Source organism: Caenorhabditis remanei, chromosome II, assembly GCF_010183535.1.
Source record: "Caenorhabditis remanei strain PX506 chromosome II, whole genome shotgun sequence".
Lineage (NCBI taxonomy): Eukaryota > Metazoa > Nematoda > Chromadorea > Rhabditida > Rhabditidae > Caenorhabditis > Caenorhabditis remanei.
The window spans coordinates 10,043,791-10,064,512 of NC_071329.1; the positions used below are offsets into that span (position 1 = coordinate 10,043,791).

Genomic DNA, 20,722 nt, shown 5'->3' on the forward strand with positions numbered 1-20,722 from the left:
CGTCATTGGTGGATAGTTCGTAGAAGAGAACATACACTTCGGTAAATACAGGGATATCCTGATTGTAAACTTTATTCGTAAAACAACAACAACAGATAGCAAAACACCTAATTAAAATGACCATAGTCTGTCTTCTTTCTCCTCTCATATTCGATTTCATCAGGAGGTATCCAGTGTAATGTTTCCACAATAACCTTTGCAAACATTCCTTTGTTTTTCCGTTTTTTCGCTATTTCTTGGGATCCAGCAGTCATGCGTTTCTCCTTTGCCGTCTTGGGGTCACCCGCATCACTACTGATCTGTGATTCGTTTCTAAGCACATCTAAAGCTTCTTTGTTCAACTTTGTCTTTAATTCTGCCAGGCGCTTCCATGATTCCACGTCATGCTTCGCTGCGTAAGTTTCCAGTATAGCGATACCACGTTCGATCTTATTATAATTTGAAACGATGTGTGGCTTTTTCATGAATCCTTCTCTCTCCATCATGCACAATAGAACCATTAATCTATTTCTTACATCAATACATCCGTCATTCGAGACTTCTTTGATACAACTGGAGAGAGAATCATAAAAGGCAATTTCCATTTCAACATCCTCTCCTTCTTCAACTTTTGAAAGTGTTTCTCTTACATGCCATCTCGTTCGTCTCGACTCGAATGGGTGTTCTTCTTTCGCTTGCTTCTTCGTTTTCTGCTTTCTTCTCAGCCAACTTTGACCGAAGAATTCACAATCAGATTCCAGTTCTTTCTTTGTTCCCATCCAGGCCGTCATCTTATGCATCCGATTTTCTCCAAACAGTTTTTTCTCTTGTTGAATTTGTTCCCCACCATAAGCGTTTCCGTCCAATCCATACCATGCCAATGTTTCCTTTCTCAATCTCATCTCATCGGGCTCTTCATCCGATGTTTCTTCATTCAAATAAGCATTTCCATCTGTTTTCAGACGAATATCCAGATATGTTATTTTTCTCCATCGAGTTATGTTCAACACCTTCAACTGTTTCAATAGTATGGCTCCCATAATATAACAAACAAAAATCGGAAATATCAATGCGATTCCAATGTGAGATAAGTTCAGAACATCACCAAATCGATCTTCGAAAAGACTCAATATATTCTTGTCGGCTGAATGTAAAATCAAATTTAATACTAAAGAAGAAAACGATTGGAAACTTACGATATGGGCAACCCATCACTAATGTCTTATTTTTGAGCCGTTCAACCAACAATATCATTTCGGAATCTTCTAAGCAGAGAAGTTTACTTTTCAATATATTGATTTCGCCTCCTAGAGTAAGAAGAGAAAGAGACATTCTCTTCAAAACAGGATTATTTTGGACAGTTAGGTTACCGCCAATGTGTTTGACATTCTTCAAAATTGTGCAATTTTCAGCATACAGATTTTTAATCAGAACGTTTCCTTGAACTGAATGGATGTTCCGAAGAGCAGCTGTCACTTTTGGAACGTCGTTTCCGAATCCATCAATTGTTAAATCACCTTCAATGGTAACACATCCTTCTAACTGATGTGTGAATTCAGCAGTCAATCCACCATTTCTTCCAGAATAGGCGATACATGCTGAGAGTATAAATATCACTAAACTCTTCATTTACAATGGTAAACTTACTTTTGTTTTCTTTTAAATTATTAGTTGAATTTAATTCCTTCATTGAATGCTGAAAACATAATCCTAAAATGCTGATGATTTTTTAAAGCTGCCTACCATCCATTGAGACTCAGAATATATTGGTAGTATTTTCTTATCACCGTATATCGAAACAAGACGATCACAATTCTCTGTTTTCGTTAGATTCAGGAGTTCCACATTCTCCAATTTTGTATTCTTTCCATCAATTCGAATAGCTGATGTCTTAATATTTTCAATGTCTTCGTTGTGTTTGGATTCACATTGAATATGTTTCAAAGCTTTGAAACTTTTCAGATCCGTCAATGTTTCTGTATCGTGAATCCACAGTTGACCATCTCTTATCTCACGAATTCTTTCATATTTAGAAATATCTTCTGATCCGGTTGATCCTTTTATCTCGATTGTTCCAAAATGTGATAAACAATGATCCCAAAAGAAACCAGATGACGTCATCTGTCCACATTCACAATCAAGCAATGAGGTCGCTGTATTCTCTCCAATGGAACGAGTTAGAACATTGACAGTTCTCCTTCTCCCACAATCCAAACCGCTGTTGTTTCGAAAATAAAAAATAGGAAGCTGAAAAAATTTAGTAATTCGAGCATAGAATTCCAATGTTTCACTTACTGTTATATTTGAATTTCCATCAGAATCGTGACCTCTGACAGCTCGTTTGAGATAGGGAAGTGGATTGAAAGTAGAAATAGAGTCACTGACTGTAACCTCTGGAACTTTGGGAACTTTTTGGGATTCTCCAACTTCAATCACATTATGATATTCGAGTCTCATAAGCCACTCATCTAACTTTTTCAAATGATCTTTTTCAGTAAAATAACGAATTCTGACGAAAAGAAGAGTATCTCCAGGTCGAAATTTAACATCTTCTCTGTTCTCAATATACTCAAATGGTTGTCGTCCATCAAGAATCAATACTTTTCTTCGATCGTGACAAGAATCCAGAATATGAAGAGCAACAACTCCGAACTTTTCATATAGTTTGATTTTTTCAGATATATCGATGCAAGCCATATTCGAAGAATTAATAACAAACGGAGCTGAGTTTTGAAAATTCTCCTTGTCATAATGAAGTTGTCTGAGTTCTTTCAACTGGAAAGCAGCACGAGGATCGGTTTCTCCAAACACCAAACACCCATTTTTGTATTCTAAAACGAACATTTGTTTTCACTTCTACCATTATTAACTAACCAAAGTTTGTAACTCCAACACTTCTAATCCAATCCAAACGGAATCGTTTCACCAAAAATGAGTTCATCAAATTCAAATTTGTTCCGAATCCTTTCACTTTCAGAGAAATAACGTCAACGGTAGATGTGTAAATCAAGTCGGGTCTCATATGAGTGTCATACTTCTTCACATTAATGTTTGAAACATCGAAATTCCAGTATCTCCAGTTGCATTTATGATCTATTCTGACAACAAAAGATCCGAATTTATCAATCAGATCCATGGATTTTGGCGACTTTTTATTGTCGAAATCACAACCGAAACTAGAATTTTTAATATGAATCTCCACTTGTTCTAGTTGTTGTCCAACTTTGAAATTTTGAAAAGGGAACCATCCATCTTGACAATTATCAAATATCAATCTAGGTCTCCTACTGTATTCTGAAAAATACATTAAAAACCTTAAAAATGATGATAGGCCACCTTTGAAATCAAAAGTTGTCTCTCTTATATCCAACTTGGCTGCTCTAATCAATCGGTGATGAAACACGTCACTAACTTTTTCATTCGAATCAAAATTTTTGAATGTAAGCTGTCGAATGATTGGCCCACTAAAAATATAAGTTGAGGCGGTTTTCCAGACTAGACAAACCTTTTAGTAATAAAATTTTCTAATGTTTTCATGTTATTTCTGTCAACTGTAAACTGACTATTGTTCCTTCCATTCGGGAATCTTTTCAGTTTTTTCAGTGGCAAAGCTATTCTCGAATTGAAATCGAAACTTGATAATTTGATTGAAGTGTTCCCTAGAGTATAATTTGCTGAAATGCAGGTTTCCGACTTTAAGAGTAATTGAAAAATGAACTCACTTTTTTCGAACATAGATACTTTTCTGTTAGAATTATATATAAATGCGCTAAAACAGAGAAACGATACAAATCCCAACAGAATCATCCATTGCATGTGTTTCATTGATAATCAATTGATAATGTTGAAATACTCTAGAGAATCCACTAGCAGTGAAAAAAGCTACGTTTCAAGAAATTTCAATGAACACGTGAAAGTTAGAAGTTACCGATTGATTCAGAATGTTTTTGATAATACGTGTCTCCCGCATTATTAAAAAAAGTGACTGAAATGTGGAAGCACGCGGTTTTGAACTGTTGCGTTGCACTAACGAATTTCAATTGCTTAATCGGAGCAGATTTATTCTCGAGCCAAATTTGGCAATTATCCAATAAGAAACAACAATTGTAACAAAAAACGAAAAATTAACAATGCAATTTAAATAACAAAAAGTAACAGAAGAACGAAAGTATCTGAAAAGAGACTATTCGAGCAAGTCTTTCGGAATTTTTCTGTACTTCCGATATTTTTGGTAATCGTAAATTGGGTTCTCATATTACCCATCCGCCGGTGGCTGACCGCTTGCTCAAAGTTCGGCCCGGGGACGCGGAGTGGGTCTCGACGCGACTACCGTAGTATAAAACTTTTTTATGGCGAAAGTACGGTCAAGAGCCGCCGTAAATCGAAATTCCGCAACGAGACCCACTCCGCGTCCCCGGGCCGAACTTTGAGCGAGTGGTCAGCCACCGGCGGATGGGTAATACGCTGCGAGCTTGGCATTTTTGTCTGCAAGATTGTTGAGATAGTTCTGGCCATGTGCTTTGACATATTCGATCTTGACGGTCTGAAAATTATTTTATGTTAATTACTACCAATTCGTCTATGCTATACAAGACTACAATAACTATCCAAAATAACGTGACCCTTAAATAGTGAATAACACAAAAACCTACCCCTTCTTCATAGCGAACGTCGCTCATACTCTTCCGGATTTCTTCGATGATCTCCCTATTCTTGACGGCTTTTCTTGCGCGAGTAAGCCAACCGTTTTTTCTCCAATTCCAGTACCACTTGGTAATCGCATTGATAGAATACATCGAGTCGGTCTTAATAGTGATGTTGCGGATACCAATACGACGAGCCTGAAAATGTTTTGTTGTCTGATAACTGTGTTATATACTTACAATGCGAATCGCTTCGAAAATTGCAGTTAATTCGTAGAGGTTGTTAGTCTGTCTTCCCCAAGAGAAATAGTGTTTGGAAACGAATATTTGGCCTGGAAATCTTTTTTTTTAATAATAATGCATTGAAAAACTTACCATTCATTTCGTATACAACAGCCCATCCACCTTTCGCGTCATTCTGACCATTTCTGAGAGCGGCTCCGTCGGTGTATAGATCCATGGAGAAGTTAGATTGTTGTTGTTGAGACATGCCGCCTGAATATTTCAAATTTGGTGGAGTTCACAATGATTCCAACTATCCCCATATTCCCACTGAAAGCATCAGTACAGTAAACTTGAGATTTCCAGATAAAGAATCAAATTTAATTTCTCCGGAAACCCAGTTTCCTGTATTCACTGAATTTTCTGAGTGAACCATCTGCGGAAATCTTTAAAAACGAGATAAATACTTTCACCTATATATTTGGAATTTGCTGATTGTTCAACGCTGACTTTCTCCAGATGATGATATCATTCCTACGTCATGCTTGTAGAGATCTCTTCTTTGATGACGAGTTCTTAAGCATCAACGGATCCGTTCACTGCTGATTGCGATGACTTTGAACGAGAATATTTGTTGGTCTCGTCTGGCAGGTCATCGATTGTCGACAGGTTTGCTTCACGTCATGGCGAGGCACGGATGTGTAGACGGTAATTCATGCGAATTGTGTCCACAAATGATTTCAGATTCGGAGAAAGACCGTTGTTGACAAATACATCAACGGATTTCCAATAGAAAGTTACAAAAGCGAGATTTCGAGGAATAATAGGAACACCTAGATACTGAGCAATCAACGAACAACAATGGAAAAATTTTCTTGGATGAGTCGGCTTTTGTCGAAAGTACACGCAGTGAGCAATAATCACACAACCCCGCAAACACCGACTAGTGTTGCTTACCGTAACTTTGAAAAAAGTTCGTGTCGAGACCGTACAAATCGGGAAGAAACGAAATCGGGAAGAAACGAAAACGGAAGAAACGAAACGGGAAGAAACGAATCGGGAAGAAGCGAAACGGGAAGAACAGTTTTTCGCAAGTTTTCCTGACTTTAGCTATAGTAATGGCTGCGCACAATGCTCTAAATCGATTTTTTAGTTCCGTAGCTTTATTTTTGACACAAATTTTAGCGCATAAGCCAGTAAAATCTTTTCTCAATTTTCGATTACGGTCAACACCGCAATTTGACGTGAAGGCGTTCACAGAAATTTAGCTTGTTCTTCCCGATTCGTTTCTTCCCGTTTCGTTTCTTCCGTTTTCGTTTCTTCCCGATTTCGTTTCTTCCCGATTTGTACGGTCTCTTCGTGTCATGTGAAAAAGGTGCTGCCGCTCAATAAACTGTGGTAAAAATATTTATTTTGTATAATGAAACGAACTGCTCAAACCCTGTTCTTGTCCAAAACTGTTCTGAAACGTTTGAATTTCTCGACGGAAGCTTGAAAACCGGAAATTGTCGTTTCCGGTTTCATGTCTCAAAACACACATATTTACACACCGACAAAAATCGAAAAAAAAAAGAGTTGTGACGTGAAGAAAGCAGAAGAAGAAAAAACTCAATTCAGAGTATGACATTCCGGAGGTGTGAACAAGTAAAAGAGCATAGAAAAGACGAGGTACATTTTGTCGAAGTTTCCTTTTCATGTGTTTTTTGGACCTTTTTAAAAGTTCAAGAATGAATTTCGTACTATTCAATGCTTCGTTGAGTTAGCGGTTTTCTATATTTGTCCATTTGATGCGGATTCGAAACGAAGGTAGGTTGCTACTATCTAATACGAAGTCATTCCCTTTATGTTTTGCACTTCAAAGTTTCAGGAGACCGCCCATATTTTTTGTTCAGAAGACTACGGTATCTTTGCACACTTCATCTTCTTCAACTCCTTCCTCACCTTCTTCTGCCCCTTGAGACATTATGATGCGATGATCACACGGGGGGATCCCTTCTTCTCATAGAAAAACGTCACGGAAATATAGAAGAGCATTTTGAAAAAGACTGAGAAAAAGTGTGCAGTGTAGGCGAGAAATATCCATCTTTTGGTTTGAAAATGGTCCCAGGAGAGCTCAATTTTATTGGGTGGGAAGGGCCAAGCGACCTGGAAATGTGGGTGTGCCTATGTTATATCGCCGTTTTCTTCTTGTTTTCATTTTGGTAAATGGTTCTGATGCAAATATTGGTTCATGGAGGAGGGAACACATGAGCCAAATGAAGAATTTTGAATCGAAATGATTATTCATTGTGTGTTCTTTTTGCTGTTATTTTTATTCTATATCTACGTTTAGCTTTTTCACAAACAAGACTACCGTATTCCTTTCTTTCTTCTTCATATTTCGAATTGCTCCAAGGCTTCTCTGAGCAACTTGTGTACTGTAAATGTTTCAGAATGCATTCGCTACTAGTTGTTTTCACTAGGACATGTAGATCTCGATCATTTACAGAAGATTGAGAAGAACAGTTTCAAAAAATCAGCATATTATTGTAATAGAGCATCGACCACCAACTTGAACCAGTTTGATCATTCAAGAGTCCATTCTCATCTTTGATGTTATTTCTTGTTTGTACCATATTTGCCGCCTTTTCAGTTCTTTTTCATGTTCTTTCGAGCAACATTGTTTTTCTAAAAACATTGCCTCCCAATAGAAAACTTGACGTCAATCAAGTACTTTCGTGGGCTAGAATTAGAAGAAGATGAGCAAAAGGATTTTTATGATCACTATCAAAGAGGATTATAGTTTTAGGCGTAAAGGTTTCAAAGCAAAACAAAAGAGGGCGTTTTTCTGTTTCATTTTGCATTTTTCCTTCTGTGAGATCATATTCATACGTATTGTTATGCTCATTTTATGCTTTTCAAAATATGTTATTCTTGAAAAATAGTCACATCTCAGCGAAATCAACATCGAGTGGCTCTGCACTACTGTTCTGTTCCTCGACTCGAACTTTTTTTTAATATACCTGAAGAATATAATTCTTCTGAAAGCTTGGTTTTAATTCTAGAAAAAACACAAAAACATCATTCTGAAATTCCTTAAATCTTCATTTGAAAACTATCACAAGAATCCAAGAACATTGTCCGTTCCCTTTCTGTCAGAATTGAGCTGCCATGATTACGGTAGCGCTCACTCCCCCACTGAGAACTCTATAAGATCTTGAATTTATGGTTTTGACATTCTGAGGAGAGAGATAATGCAGATAAAATCCGAGAATTGTAAATGAAGGCACTTTATTAAAGTGAAAAATAATTTTGATCTAAAACTATAGTTTTTGAGAATAGAAAATAATGTTGGCTTCACAGATCATCTCTTAATTCTGAATATGAATGAAATCTTGCGTATTATATATCCATTACATTTACAAGAGATGCAGAGTGACAGGGACGGAAGAAGGATTGAATACTATCTGATTAAATGAGGAGGAGCAAAGGGTTAAGATTTGAGCCAACTGTATATTTTCTGTGATGATATTTATATTATGCCTATTTTTATTTATATTTCCTATTTCCATAACTGTAGTTCGATTTTACATACAAGACCCTAACGTTTCACACCAAGCTCGGTGAAAATTCATCTTCTCAGATAATAAACTATGTTTGAACTTCCACATTTTCATGAACACTTTTTGATCTACTTGAAAACACAGAGTATATCCTACTTTTGAAGGATTGTAGGATTACTGTAGGTCTCATAGCCAGCTTAACTGAACCCCCTCGGTCGAAGCAATACATCTATATATAACTAGATATATACTGCATATATTCACTTCAGACTTTATCCGGAGAAGTTCCCAGAAATGTTTGAACATTTTTTCAATTATCAAAAGCTGTAATAATTCATTTTGCATAATTAATGTCATGAGTTTTTGTTGGACATTGCCGAATCTGACAGAGTTAAAATGAAGTTACGCAAGTTCCCACATCAATTTATCGGTCACTCGTAAGAGCAATTGAGAAAGAATCTATTCAATAAATAACAGCTTCTCTCTATTCTCCTAAGAAATTTCTATTAACGTTGTTAAATTCTTTTGAAATTCTAAACGGTTTGTTATTGTGCAAACTTGATTTGAGTATCTCACATTCAATCGGATCAGCACAAAATCAGTTTTGCTAAATCTATTATTCATTCAATAAATCCGAAGGTCTTAGACTGGTATCTTTGCATTTTCTGATAAACATCTTTGGGTCACACGACTGTCGAATCCTCTTGTTATTTTTTGACGGATTTCTTTGTTTCTATGCGATTTAGTTGCTCAAATTAATTCTAATGATACTAAATGGAATATTTCAACATTAAGAACAGATTGAGAAGTAAGTCATGAGATATTTCCATAACATGTTTTTAAATTATTTCATTTTTGCGGAGTCAATGTATTTAGTTAAAAACGTTGAAAAAAACATATATATTGGAAGCTTCACCGAATAACGGCTTTCCCGAAACTTGTCTTGTTATCTCGAATTCCTTTTTTAGATTTCTTACTGTAACTTGTTCATTTTGCTCACAACAAGTTCAAAAGCTCACGTAGTCTACCAGACAACTTTTTTGGATAATATCCGGAAAGGAAATGTTCGTTTCTTTTTTCAATCTTTAGCCTTTCTTTCCATCCTATTCTCCTTTTCCTTTGGGAACAATTTTATTGCAAAAACGGCAAGAAAACGGGTAGAGGTCATTTTTCTCACATTTATTCACTTTCTTCTTTTACTTAGAGTGTATCGGAATTGTCATAAATTCATATATCTTGTCTCTGTTTCAGCCAACATGCCACGTTCAACTTGTTTTTACGTGTCACTGCTCATTTTGGTTTGGGCGAAAACCGGAGAGGGAGCTCTTCGTGTTCAGTTACCTGATTATGATAAGAATAGCTGGAGAAATGTTTTGAAAAGGGTTGCACCTGATTGGGTACTTGAAGAATTTCAAGATGTCAGAGTGAGAAGTGCTGCTGAAAATGGATTCCAGGTAAGATATAAAAAGTAGTCACAACCGAGTGATCCGATAATTACAGCTACCAAAATCTGGAAATGCTCGAATTGAAATCAGCAAGCACGGAAAGAAGTCAGTTATGGCCAATACTCCAACTGATGCATTGAATGCTATCAATGTTTGTTCTGATAACTATTAAACCCCATTATTTTTGAGATTTTCAGACCTACCTTCGAACTCAATGCCTTTCTCAAGTTTCTTGGTCGAATAGTTCTTTCTCAAGTGGTTGTCGAAAACATTCAAATGACATTCTTAACTTTGAATCAAAACAGTTAGTTCCGATACGTATTAAATTAATTTACTTAAATGTTTTCAGAATTCGTTACTTTGGAAATATGTGTACATTCTCGTATTCTTTTGCTTGGTGGGAATGGCCGCAATGGGAAAAATTCATTGATTGGATTGCTTTGAGTAGGCTTTTATGTGTATCTTAATCCAACCAATTGTTCTCTTCCAGATGGATTCAATACTGTATTGATGCCCTTGGGACAAGAAGCTATTTGGAGAGATGTCTTCATGGGATTGGGTGTTGAAAGAGATGAATTGGATAGCTACTTCACATCTCAGGCTTATTTGGCATGGTGGGTTACTGTATGCTAAAGAAAATAGTAATTTCCTTCTCATTAGGCATCGAATGGGAAATCTGAAAGCGTACGGTGGTGGTCTATCTGATGCACAAATGCTCAATGACTTCAACTTAGCCAAACGAATTATAAATCGTCTTCTTGAACTTGGAATTGTTCCGATTCTTCCAACTTTTGCTGGATTTGTACCTGATCGACTGGAAAAGTGACTATATTTTTCCACTGAAATCATCCATTCAGAGATTTCAGACTCTTCCCAACTTCCAAATTCAATCGTCTACCATGCTGGAACAACTTCACTTCTGAAACATCTTGTCTTCTTTCCGTTTCTCCATTTGACCCACTCTTCCAGAAAATTGGATCAACATTCTTAAGACATCAAAAGAAAATGTTGGGCGGAGACATTACTAATCTCTACAGTGCAGATCCATTCAATGAGATTTTGCCCAGTGATTCTTCCAAGTTTGATGCCAGTTTCATGAAACAAACTGCTCAATCAATAATGAATTCATGTCGGAAAGTTGATAAGAATTGTATCTGGTCAGTAATTACGTCAGTAATTATAAAATGTATATGGAAATTATTCCAGGGTTCTCCAGTCCTGGTCGTTTACTTATGACCAGTGGCCAAACTGGGCTATCAAATCGTTCTTATCAGCAGTTCCTATTGGCAATCTTCTCATTCTTGATTTGTATTCTGAAGTAGTTCCAGCATGGCAGATGGCGTCATCTTTCCATGGACATAACTTTGTTTGGTGCCTGCTTCATAACTTCGGAGGATCAAGAGAACTTCGTGGAAACTTACAAAAAGTTGACAAAGGATATCAGTTGGCTTTGATGAAAGCAGGTTCGAATCTCGTCGGAGCAGGCCTTTCTATGGAAGCAATCGACCAGAACTACGTGGTTTATCAGTTTATGATTGATCGAATGTGGTCTCAAGAGCCTATTCCTTTGAACAATTGGCTGAAATCTTATTCTGAATCTCGTTATTCTGCCGATTTCAAAGTTTCTCACAAGTTCTGGACCATTTTAGCTGGATCATTCTATAGTCAACCGGAGAAGTGGGGTAACCCAAGATTCTCTGTTTTCTTGTATCATCGACCTGCATTTGCTAAGAAGAGTGAATATTGGTTCCCAGTAGAAGAGACGTTTAATCATCTCCAATCACTTATACCTTCATTGATGCATGTTCTCGGAGACCATCCGTTGTTCAAGTGAGTTGAGGAACCAAAGCGGAAATTGGTTATAAAAACTATTATTTTTACAGAGAAGACCTGAATGATGTGATGAGAGCAGTCATCCAATTCGAAATCGGAAACGAAGCTGCGTTGTCGCTTACTGAAGCATTCTTGATGGAAGACAAACAACAGATTGGAGCAAGTTGTGAAAACTTGATGGACATGTTCCAGAAGCTCGAATCTTATTCTAATAGAGATTTCAAAGAATGGATCGGTTAGATCTTCAAAAAAAAATGGAAAAGGGTTTAACATACCTTCATTTGTTTTCAGATGACTCAAAATCAATCGCTCCCACTTCGGAAGAACGCCAAGTCTTTCCAGTTACCGCTTCTGATATTTTGACTGTTTGGGGCCCAACCGGACAAAATCTTGATTATGCTCATCGTGAATGGGCTGGACTTCTCTCAGGATATTACGGACGACGTTGGCAATACTTTTGTGATTGGATTCTAGAGCACGACGTCTTCAATCACACTGATTTCTCTATTTCGGTATTCCGCGATGTAGAGAGACCGTTTGCAATCTCAAATATTTGATCTTGCTATTGCTTTTTGTATTTGGAGTTTTCCAAATTTTGAGTTTTCCCGATGAAACTTTGTTAATAAACCAGCTGTTCTCTCTTTCAGATTTCAGACAATTCTTTTCCAGATGATGACTGCATCAAAAACTTTAAAAACGCAGTATAGTTTTTTCTAGTATAGTGAAGTTTCTATGAATCCAGAGAGTTCTCGTCATTGAAGATCCTCTTACCATTCCCTTCCCCAACTCTCTCTGTATAATCATCTAATCATAATGTTTGTATTCTTTAAGATATCCATAAATATCTGAATGATGTTTCATATGATTAATGGATATATCCATATCTTCATATTCGATTATCAATACTTTTTCCTCTTTTTTTCAACCGACGCAATCGGTGACGAGAAAACTTGCTAAGTCCCTGATTATCCAACATTTTTATTCGTCATTTTAGTATCAATCAAAACAGAATTTGTTCTTTTTTCATTCCAATATTGTTGTTGTTTCTATTGAACTTTTGAACTCTAAAAAAGATCCAAAACACATAAGTCTGGGGGAAGGCCGAAGCAGTCAGGTACACAGTTCTCTATGGGACGGGGGTGTCAGAGTCCTTTTCTCAGTCAGCCGAAGCAGTCAGGTACACAGTTCTCTAGGGGACGGGGTGTCACGTCCTGGTTTACTTTCTTAGGTCACGTGCTTTATATTTTCTATTTCTCGGAAACGATTACGTGAAATTTCTATTTTTCAAAAAAAAATTCTAGAAACCTTTGCAAACAACGCGAGCATGGTTTATTGCGGATAAAGGACTACCAATTTTTGTATCAAAACGTTTTCAAAACTTTTGATTAATTCGACATACTGACACACTCCTTTTTATGTTTTTTCTGTTTTCCTACCATTTCCCAGCCTAGAGTTACTACAACATATCTCTCTATCATCTCTGTCATACTTTATTCACCACCTGTCCTTTTATTCCTCGAGTCCACACTGAAGCATTCAGAACAACATGACAGTTTCTCTAGATTTCACAATTCGAACTTTAATTCTACTTTGTCACTTCAATTATGCATTTAATTAGATCAAACAATCAGTATTCAGTTTTCAACTGTGACTGGAACCAATCCATGTAGTTATCATACTTCAATTCAAGTGTGACATATTTTTCGTTTTAGATCTCAAAGTTAAAATCCCTTTATCTTCCCTTCTCTTTTATTACACCCACTTAGATATTCGAATGAAACTCAAAAATGTAACGTTGAAAGCCGAACAGTAATTCACCAGAAAAGAAAGTCGAATGATTTTCCCTTCGTTCATGAATCCAGTTGGATCAGAGAGATCTTTATCCGAGTTTCTCTTTTTTCTCTGCTAATTTTATCGATTCATCTATATCTGGAAGCTTCTTTACGCTTCACAGGACATTACGAAATCGGAAATGATGGCAGGGAGAAGAGAAATCGGTTGCGTAGCGCTCAAAAAAATGTGAAAACACGTGAGTTTTGCTTGGATGAGTGAAATGCCGAATTGAGTATATTGGAATGATTTCTGACGTTTGTTGAAAACAGCAAGCATGTTTGCAAAAATATCCGAAACAACTGATAGATGCATCACTTGATTCCGTTAAATTTGTCTTAATAGGAGCGCGAACAGTTGACAGACATACTTTTGGCCTCCGTTACGAGCACCATTTCCTCCGTTACGAGCACCACTTCTGCGGCTTCTCATTCGTCTTTTCTGTCTTATCTCTTTGTTTCAGTTCAGTAAACTTCCATGTCTCGGACAGATACCGTATTTCCTGAATTACTCTCAAAATTACAGGTTATATTCAACCCCAGCATTACCTGGAAAGTTGTGAATAAGAAGATGTTGATTAGTTCTCGGTGTCATTTTCCATTCTTCATTTTGTATTTTCTTATTTTTCTCCTCCCCTATTGTCCAGTGTCAATTTTAACGATCTGATTCTCACACCTCATTCTTTTCCTATTATTCAATGTTGACTGACTGGCCAAGGTAAAGAAAAAAGAAGAAGAAAAGAAGAGAATGGGTGGGCAATGGACAAGAAATTTGCATTTTTATAGATTTTCAACAATAGATCATGACCTCATTTTTTGTTGAGTTGTTGTTTGTTGAAAGAGAAGTTTTCGGTCGAAAGTTCAAGTGTAGTGAGACTTGAATTTCAGCAAAAAGCAGAAAGATTTCAACTGATAATGTTCTTTGGGTTTCTCTCACAGTGTATTCCTTCTTTTTTCAAAGATTCTTTCAATTTGAAACAAAGACGATTCATGTAACAAGTAAAGAAATCCTTTTTGTAGTAAAGAAACTTTTTTCTTCGGAATTGATAAAGAAGGAGAAAGGAACAGAGAGTGTTCAGTGTGACACACGATCATAAACAAGACCACGGAAAACAAAAAAAGGAAAATGAGGACAATTTTCATGGTTGTTATGCGGGAATGGAAAGTAGTAGAAGCGACTAATTTATTGAGGCACTACTATTTTTGTTAATGGACTAAAAGTACTTGGACTGAAATTAGATAAAATGGAGAGAAAAGGAAAAACACTCATGGTTGTACTATATTTCAACAAACTGTAAACATTTGACAGAACTTTGCAAACTCTCTGAAATTTTATTTATTAATAGAAGACATTTTGCAGTTTTTAAATTATATATTTTTTTCAAATATACGTCTCCTGATGTTACTGATAAACATATTTCCTCTGTTTCTGTGGAAAAGTTAACCTGGAAAATGAAAAAAAAAACTGTCGAATAACATGTTTTCAGCAAGAGCCAATAGAAAATAAGTTGTGGGAAAGCTGCAAAATGAAGGAATTTTCATTCAGGAGCATGCATACAGTACCCAAAGTATTATCGGTTTGTGAAAATAATATATGTTTCTGGTGATGAAGTTGTCTATCGTTGTTTTCAAGACATGTTCGAATTGACTTTCCCATTTTTATCTAAAAATGTATTACTTTTTGTGTGATCTGTTTTTCAAGATCCAACTTTCGACTAGAAATAACCTAAACAGCCGAATCTCCATTCACCGTGATTTCCCTCATAACTTCATGAACTTTTTCTATTTGATATTCTTGTTCTTTTCCTCTTTGGGTGTGTCATTCGATTGCAATGAATCAATCTCTAATCTATGTGATCTGCATTCACTTTTTCTTCATTTTCCATTTCATTCCCTCTAACTATTCATCTCACACAGAAAACACTATTCTTCTGAAATTTTGAGACAATAATCTGTGTTGACACCTCCTCATTTTACATCTGTCATCATCACCCCACTGAATATCGTTTCTCTTGAATTTATACATCTGAATCACATGTTTATCATCTGAATTCCATTTCTTCTTGACCCTCTTCTTCTCTTTTTTTGACCAACCATATAACTTTTTATGATCCATCCGAGACCGTTCCCTCATTCGTTTTCTCCCGCATTTTCCCTTCTGGATTCCATTTGAATTTATCATCCAGGATTCCGAAATCCTCGTAAAAATCGTTCGTTTGCTGGTTGTCTCGGTCTTTTGCAGCAGCATGTCAAAATTCATAGTGGGCGTGGCCTGTCATCAAGCTCCGCCCTCTTTTAGTTTGATGACGTCCACAAAGAGAAAAAAGAAAAGAGTATAAAAGTACGACAGTCCATTGAGTGAATATGTCAAAGAGTACTTTGGTTTTCACTATTTTGTTGGTTTTTCAAATAACTCATTTCAGGTTTAGACCAATAACTTCTGATCTTATCTTATCAGTCTCGAGTGTGAAACAATTTTGAAATTTGATAAGAAATGTATTTTTGAGTTATTTTGGAATAGAGATCAGCTGTTCTCGTTTTGATAAGGGTACTGTAAGTCTGTTAAAAAAGTTTTGAAATGTTTTTGTCGAAGTTGTCCTATCGAAATCGATTAGTTTCTGAGGTTCTTTTCTCTTCAAAAAGGTTCTTTCATTATCTTCGATTTTCCCAATTATCCAACCATAAGCATGCCATTCAATCATTTTCTCCTGGCTTTTTCAGAAATACTGACAAAATCAACATCTCATAGATCCGAAAGAACCGATAAGCATACGCACTCAAAAGATATTGTCGCGTAACATAAAAGGAAAAAGATAAGACGATTTTTGAACCTGAATCTGTTCATCTCCGTTCGTCTCCGCCCCCTTGTGTCGACTAGTTTCTTTCCAAATCCCTGAGGCTTCTCCCTCCTTCTGATCAACGCCTTCAATGTCACTTACGGCGCTTTGTCTCATTATTTTGTCTTGTTAGTCATCATCTAGTTGATTAACTTACACAAAATGTTGTCAAGTATCTCGCAGTGACCTCGAAAATATAAGAAAGGGAGGCGTTTACCATAAACCGAGACCGGAACTTTTTTGGACAGGATAAGATGATTAGCCATTTGGTTTGGTTCCTCTTTCCAGTTACTACTTTCCTTTTTTCACTTCTTTTGTTCCTTGTTTCTATAAGTACCTGTTTTTAAAAAAATTTTCTTGGTCTTTCAGCTCTACACACATAATGCAGACAGTCACAATCTTGGCCCTTCTTGCATGCATTGCTGTTCCTGTAAGTTGGTTACTGTAGATTTTTCTAAAACTGCGGAAGTTTTTCAAAGATCAGCCGTATTCTTCATTCAAACTAGACTTCTATTATCTTGTTTCCAGATCTTTGCCGATTTCGATCATCTTCGTGCCAGGCGTGATGTAGTAGAAGCATCGGGAGAAGGATCAGGAGAATCTTCTGGGGAGAAACCAATTGTTGAAGCATCTGGAGAGGGATCTGGAGAGTCTTCTGGAGACAAGCCAGTTGTTGAGGCATCTGGAGAAGGAAGCGGTGAAGGATCAGGAGCTTCCGATGGAGTTCTCGAATCATCTGGAGAAGGATCCGGTGAGAACAACACCAATGCCGTCGTTGCTTCTGATTCTCCAAAAGACGTCAAAGCATTGACTGCCAATGAATTCGCCGTCTCCGTCTAGATCTTCATCATTTCATCTGAACCCTAATCTCTTTTTGTACTTTTTTTTGTGATGAGTCTCCGTTTAGTAACTTATCGACAACTTATTTACTAGTTGTTGAGTTATTCCGTGTATTTGTACTTATCTGTCGATTGGCCGGTGTAAAAATACGAAGAAAAATAAGAAAAGAAAAAATTGTTTGAAAATCAATAAAAACATTTGAATCCACTCAAAACACAACACGAATTTATCAAACTTCATTCAAAAGTTCCGCTTTCGGAGCGAGTTCAGTCAACAAGGACAACATCATTGCAGTCGCCGAAAGGGTCTGAAATTAACGAATTGACTGAAAAGATTAGAAGAAAATGACTCACTCCGAGAATCAGAGGTCTTGATAGAAGAGCGAATCCCCAAACGGAGACACCGAGATCGAACTGTTCCATATGAGAGCAGAGTGTATTCGCAATGAGATAAACTTCTTTTCGATACGGAAACCAAATTGAACGATTCTGGCAGAGGAACCCTTTTGAACGACAAATCTGAAGGTCGATTATTTAAGTTACAAATCAAGGTTTGTGTCGTTTTTTACTTCATCGTGTAATCTTGCCGGAGCAATTGTAACTGCGAAGAAACTGAATGCACATAATCCGATTGTTGGCATACACAAAAACAAGTCGAACAGAGAATGAATCCGATGGTTCATCATCATTAAAGTGAATATCATGGATGGAATCGTGATAACAATCATGATGAATGTGTACAACTAAAACTGCTTCATAAAAATCTCTTTTCATTTTCCTAACTTACTCTGAAAACCAAATCCAAATGTCGGATGACAGTAACCAGATTACTGTAAATCTCCAAATGCTCCATCAACTTCTCTGACGCACCTTCTCCGGAACCATTGAAGTTTGAAATTTCTTCATTGAAATATCGCATTTCAAGCATAGTTGCATTTGTATAATGTATCAAAATGAATAGAGTCATGTTGAAAACGATATATAAATAAGTAGTTACGAGTGTATAAAGTGGACGAAGAGCCGGATAAACGAATATCTGAAAACCGAGAAGTTGGTTGATTGAATACATGAATCACTCACAAAAGACTGTTTCTCCTGAAACTCAGTATGCTTTTCTTCCATGTGATACTTCGTGGCAAGTGCTGCAGTGATGGAACATGTCAGAAATATTGCAGAGAAAAAACATCGAGTTGTCACTAAAAATGTAAAAATAAATATGAACAAGTTCCGGTCTCACCTTCAACATATTTCTTTCCATTTTCACTTTCCAATCCTTTCAGATTCTGACATAGTGCAAGTTTTATCCGAAACTCTGACAAATGACCGTATATTTGCCAATAGACAAGAAAACCCATCGATATAAGTGATTGAACTGCCCAAAGAATTATCAAGAGTTGCGCTGCGAGTTCTGCAGAAAGATGACGAGTTGAGAATGTTATTCTGATGTTGAAACAGATTGAGTAGGTCGCTAAAAGTTGGATTTTTCACTATTATTCCGTGAAAAAAAAAATATATATACCTATCAGAAACAAGATCCCAGCCACAATTCCATTAACTTTCCTCTTTCTCCCTGGTTTTCTCAAATCTATTCTCAAAATTTTGGCAACAAAGAAAACGTAACTTCCGAAGTGTTTATGATAATGATTTATCAACTCAAGCTGTTCTTGTTCCGATTTTTTGAAATTTCTTGGTTTCTGATCATCTGGTTGAGCAATCAGAACTTCTTGTAATTCCATTCTGAAAAAATTAGAAATATTAGAAATTAGAGAACAACTTTTTCATAAAAATCGTTCTTCAGATTCAAACCAATTGAATGAATCGGAGGAGAATGAAACATAATTTTCAAACATGGTAGTTCAGATACTGGACTATTCGTACGTGCAAAGAAACATTAAACCGAAAACCTTAAAAAAGTGTGAAAAATGAGAAAACGTGTTGCGGATAAATGAAGTGAGACCAGTGACACTCATAAAGTGCAAAACGACAAATGTTAGTTGGTCCCCGAGAGAAGAAAAGAAGATTGATGATCCACTGATTTTTATCTTTTTCTATCTTTTTTAGAGCAAAAATGGAACTTACTCATCTGAATATTTGTTACTGCTTCTTTTCATCCTTCGTCCAGTTGGTTTTTTAGTCGAAAAAATGCAAATGGAGCTTAGAAATTTTGGGTAAATAGATGGAAAATTGGGGCTGATGACTCTTTTTTTCAGTACGTTAATCCTTCATTTATCCATTTTTCTATTTCAATTTCGACCAAGTGCTCCTTCAATTCTGTTTCGTCACAATTCTCGTTTTGATGAAAATGTACTTTCTGAGTTCTTCGTTCATGACGTTTTTATTAATTAAAAAAGCAAGATCTTTTAATTGAGATGAAAGAAATATGTACAGAAACAAAGAAATAAATATGAAAGAAATAAACAGAAGAAGCAAAATTAAATCAAATAATTACTGCTGCTTTTTTCGTTTTGAAGCTTTCCACACTGATTCGGCTGAAAAATATGAGATGGAATAGAATCAATTGGGGAGAGATGGATTGTTTCTTCAATTGATGAATACTTACGTTGCTCAACATATTTATAATAAGAAATGACGATGACAACGAGAAGAGTCATGAATAATGATGCGTAGAGAGTATACCATTCACCCGCTTGGAATTTCTGAAAATTTCAGTCTTGTTTATCGGAACCATTGATGTTTTCAAAATATGAAGTTTACTCTAAAGTTAATTTCAGAAAAGCAACTAATAGACGACTTACAATTTCCCCTCCTCTATTTGACGTTACTTGTGGCATTTTCAGAAAAAAAACTTCTGTGAATCTCGAATATAACAAGCAAGAAAAGCAGGGAACACCGAGGATAATCGATTTGTGGCAGCTCCCACGGAGCAATAGAAGACACTATGAATGTATCTCTACCCTCTCTCTTTTCATACACTCTCTCTTCTTCCTGCAGCTTTCTCTTTCTGGAGGGAGCGACCCCCCGTTTCTCTTCGGCTCATTAGAATATGTCAGGGGCGTCGACAGATATTTTATGGGGTTCTGAAGAGAGTTTGAATTTCAGAACACCTTCAGAAGAATTTGAGAGGGTTTTTAAAAATTGAGAAAACTTCCCAGTTTGAGTAAATCTTCTGTATTTCAGTAACACTTAAAAACCGAAAAGTGTGAAAAATAATTAATAACCTATGTAACATTTTCTGATAAATTATCTTCATTTTTCTCTTGTGTGTTCTCCTGCCGTACTTGATTTTTGAACTTCGAGTAAGCAGAGAGTAACAGATTGAAAATGAAAATGAATTTGAATTTGAAAGTGACCTAATCAAATGTTTCTAGACGGATTTTGGTTTCAGTTTTTTCAAACTTCTCCCCTTCTGAGTACCACCATTCCCTTGCAATAACTCCCAAACTTACATGAATCATCGTCTAATTTTTAGTGATAAGCGGCCTTTGATAGTGATGATGGGCGTATGGATCTACAATTAGATATATAAATTCTTGTTTATTATAAGCAATCAAAAACCAACTTTTCTTGCAAAACTTATAATAAGCGACCACTG

At 36.4% G+C, this 20,722-nt stretch overlaps 5 protein-coding genes across 5 annotated transcripts; 2 read left to right on the forward strand and 3 right to left on the reverse strand.

The window, feature by feature from the left end:
* Positions 1 to 107: 107 nt before the first annotated feature.
* Positions 108 to 3,115, reverse strand: GCK72_005738 (uncharacterized protein; the record flags this gene model as incomplete). The annotated part of the gene is made up of 6 exons (XM_053725318.1): positions 108 to 1,123; positions 1,176 to 1,577; positions 1,627 to 1,675; positions 1,723 to 2,226; positions 2,275 to 2,810; positions 2,854 to 3,115. 6 exons carry the CDS (start codon positions 3,113 to 3,115, stop codon positions 108 to 110), a joined length of 2,769 nt encoding a protein of 922 aa, XP_053589512.1.
* Positions 3,116 to 4,417: 1,302 nt separating this feature from the next.
* GCK72_005739 (uncharacterized protein) lies at positions 4,418 to 5,112 on the reverse strand (the record flags this gene model as incomplete). The annotated part of the gene is made up of 4 exons (XM_003102441.2): positions 4,418 to 4,522; positions 4,632 to 4,820; positions 4,863 to 4,954; positions 4,998 to 5,112. 4 exons carry the CDS (start codon positions 5,110 to 5,112, stop codon positions 4,418 to 4,420), a joined length of 501 nt encoding a protein of 166 aa, XP_003102489.2.
* Positions 5,113 to 9,642: 4,530 nt separating this feature from the next.
* On the forward strand, positions 9,643 to 12,221 carry GCK72_005740 (uncharacterized protein; the record flags this gene model as incomplete). The annotated part of the gene is made up of 10 exons (XM_053725319.1): positions 9,643 to 9,840; positions 9,887 to 9,982; positions 10,029 to 10,135; positions 10,181 to 10,275; positions 10,322 to 10,445; positions 10,492 to 10,653; positions 10,698 to 10,988; positions 11,038 to 11,661; positions 11,715 to 11,899; positions 11,956 to 12,221. 10 exons carry the CDS (start codon positions 9,643 to 9,645, stop codon positions 12,219 to 12,221), a joined length of 2,148 nt encoding a protein of 715 aa, XP_053589513.1.
* A 4,491-nt stretch (positions 12,222 to 16,712) lies between these two features.
* Positions 16,713 to 17,170, forward strand: GCK72_005741 (uncharacterized protein; the record flags this gene model as incomplete). The annotated part of the gene is made up of 2 exons (XM_003102443.1): positions 16,713 to 16,760; positions 16,859 to 17,170. 2 exons carry the CDS (start codon positions 16,713 to 16,715, stop codon positions 17,168 to 17,170), a joined length of 360 nt encoding a protein of 119 aa, XP_003102491.1.
* Positions 16,876 to 18,905, reverse strand: GCK72_005742 (uncharacterized protein; the record flags this gene model as incomplete). The annotated part of the gene is made up of 8 exons (XM_053725320.1): positions 16,876 to 17,166; positions 17,406 to 17,477; positions 17,524 to 17,688; positions 17,739 to 17,912; positions 17,957 to 18,205; positions 18,250 to 18,311; positions 18,407 to 18,637; positions 18,689 to 18,905. 8 exons carry the CDS (start codon positions 18,903 to 18,905, stop codon positions 16,876 to 16,878), a joined length of 1,461 nt encoding a protein of 486 aa, XP_053589514.1.
* Between the last annotated feature and the right edge of the window lie 1,817 nt (positions 18,906 to 20,722).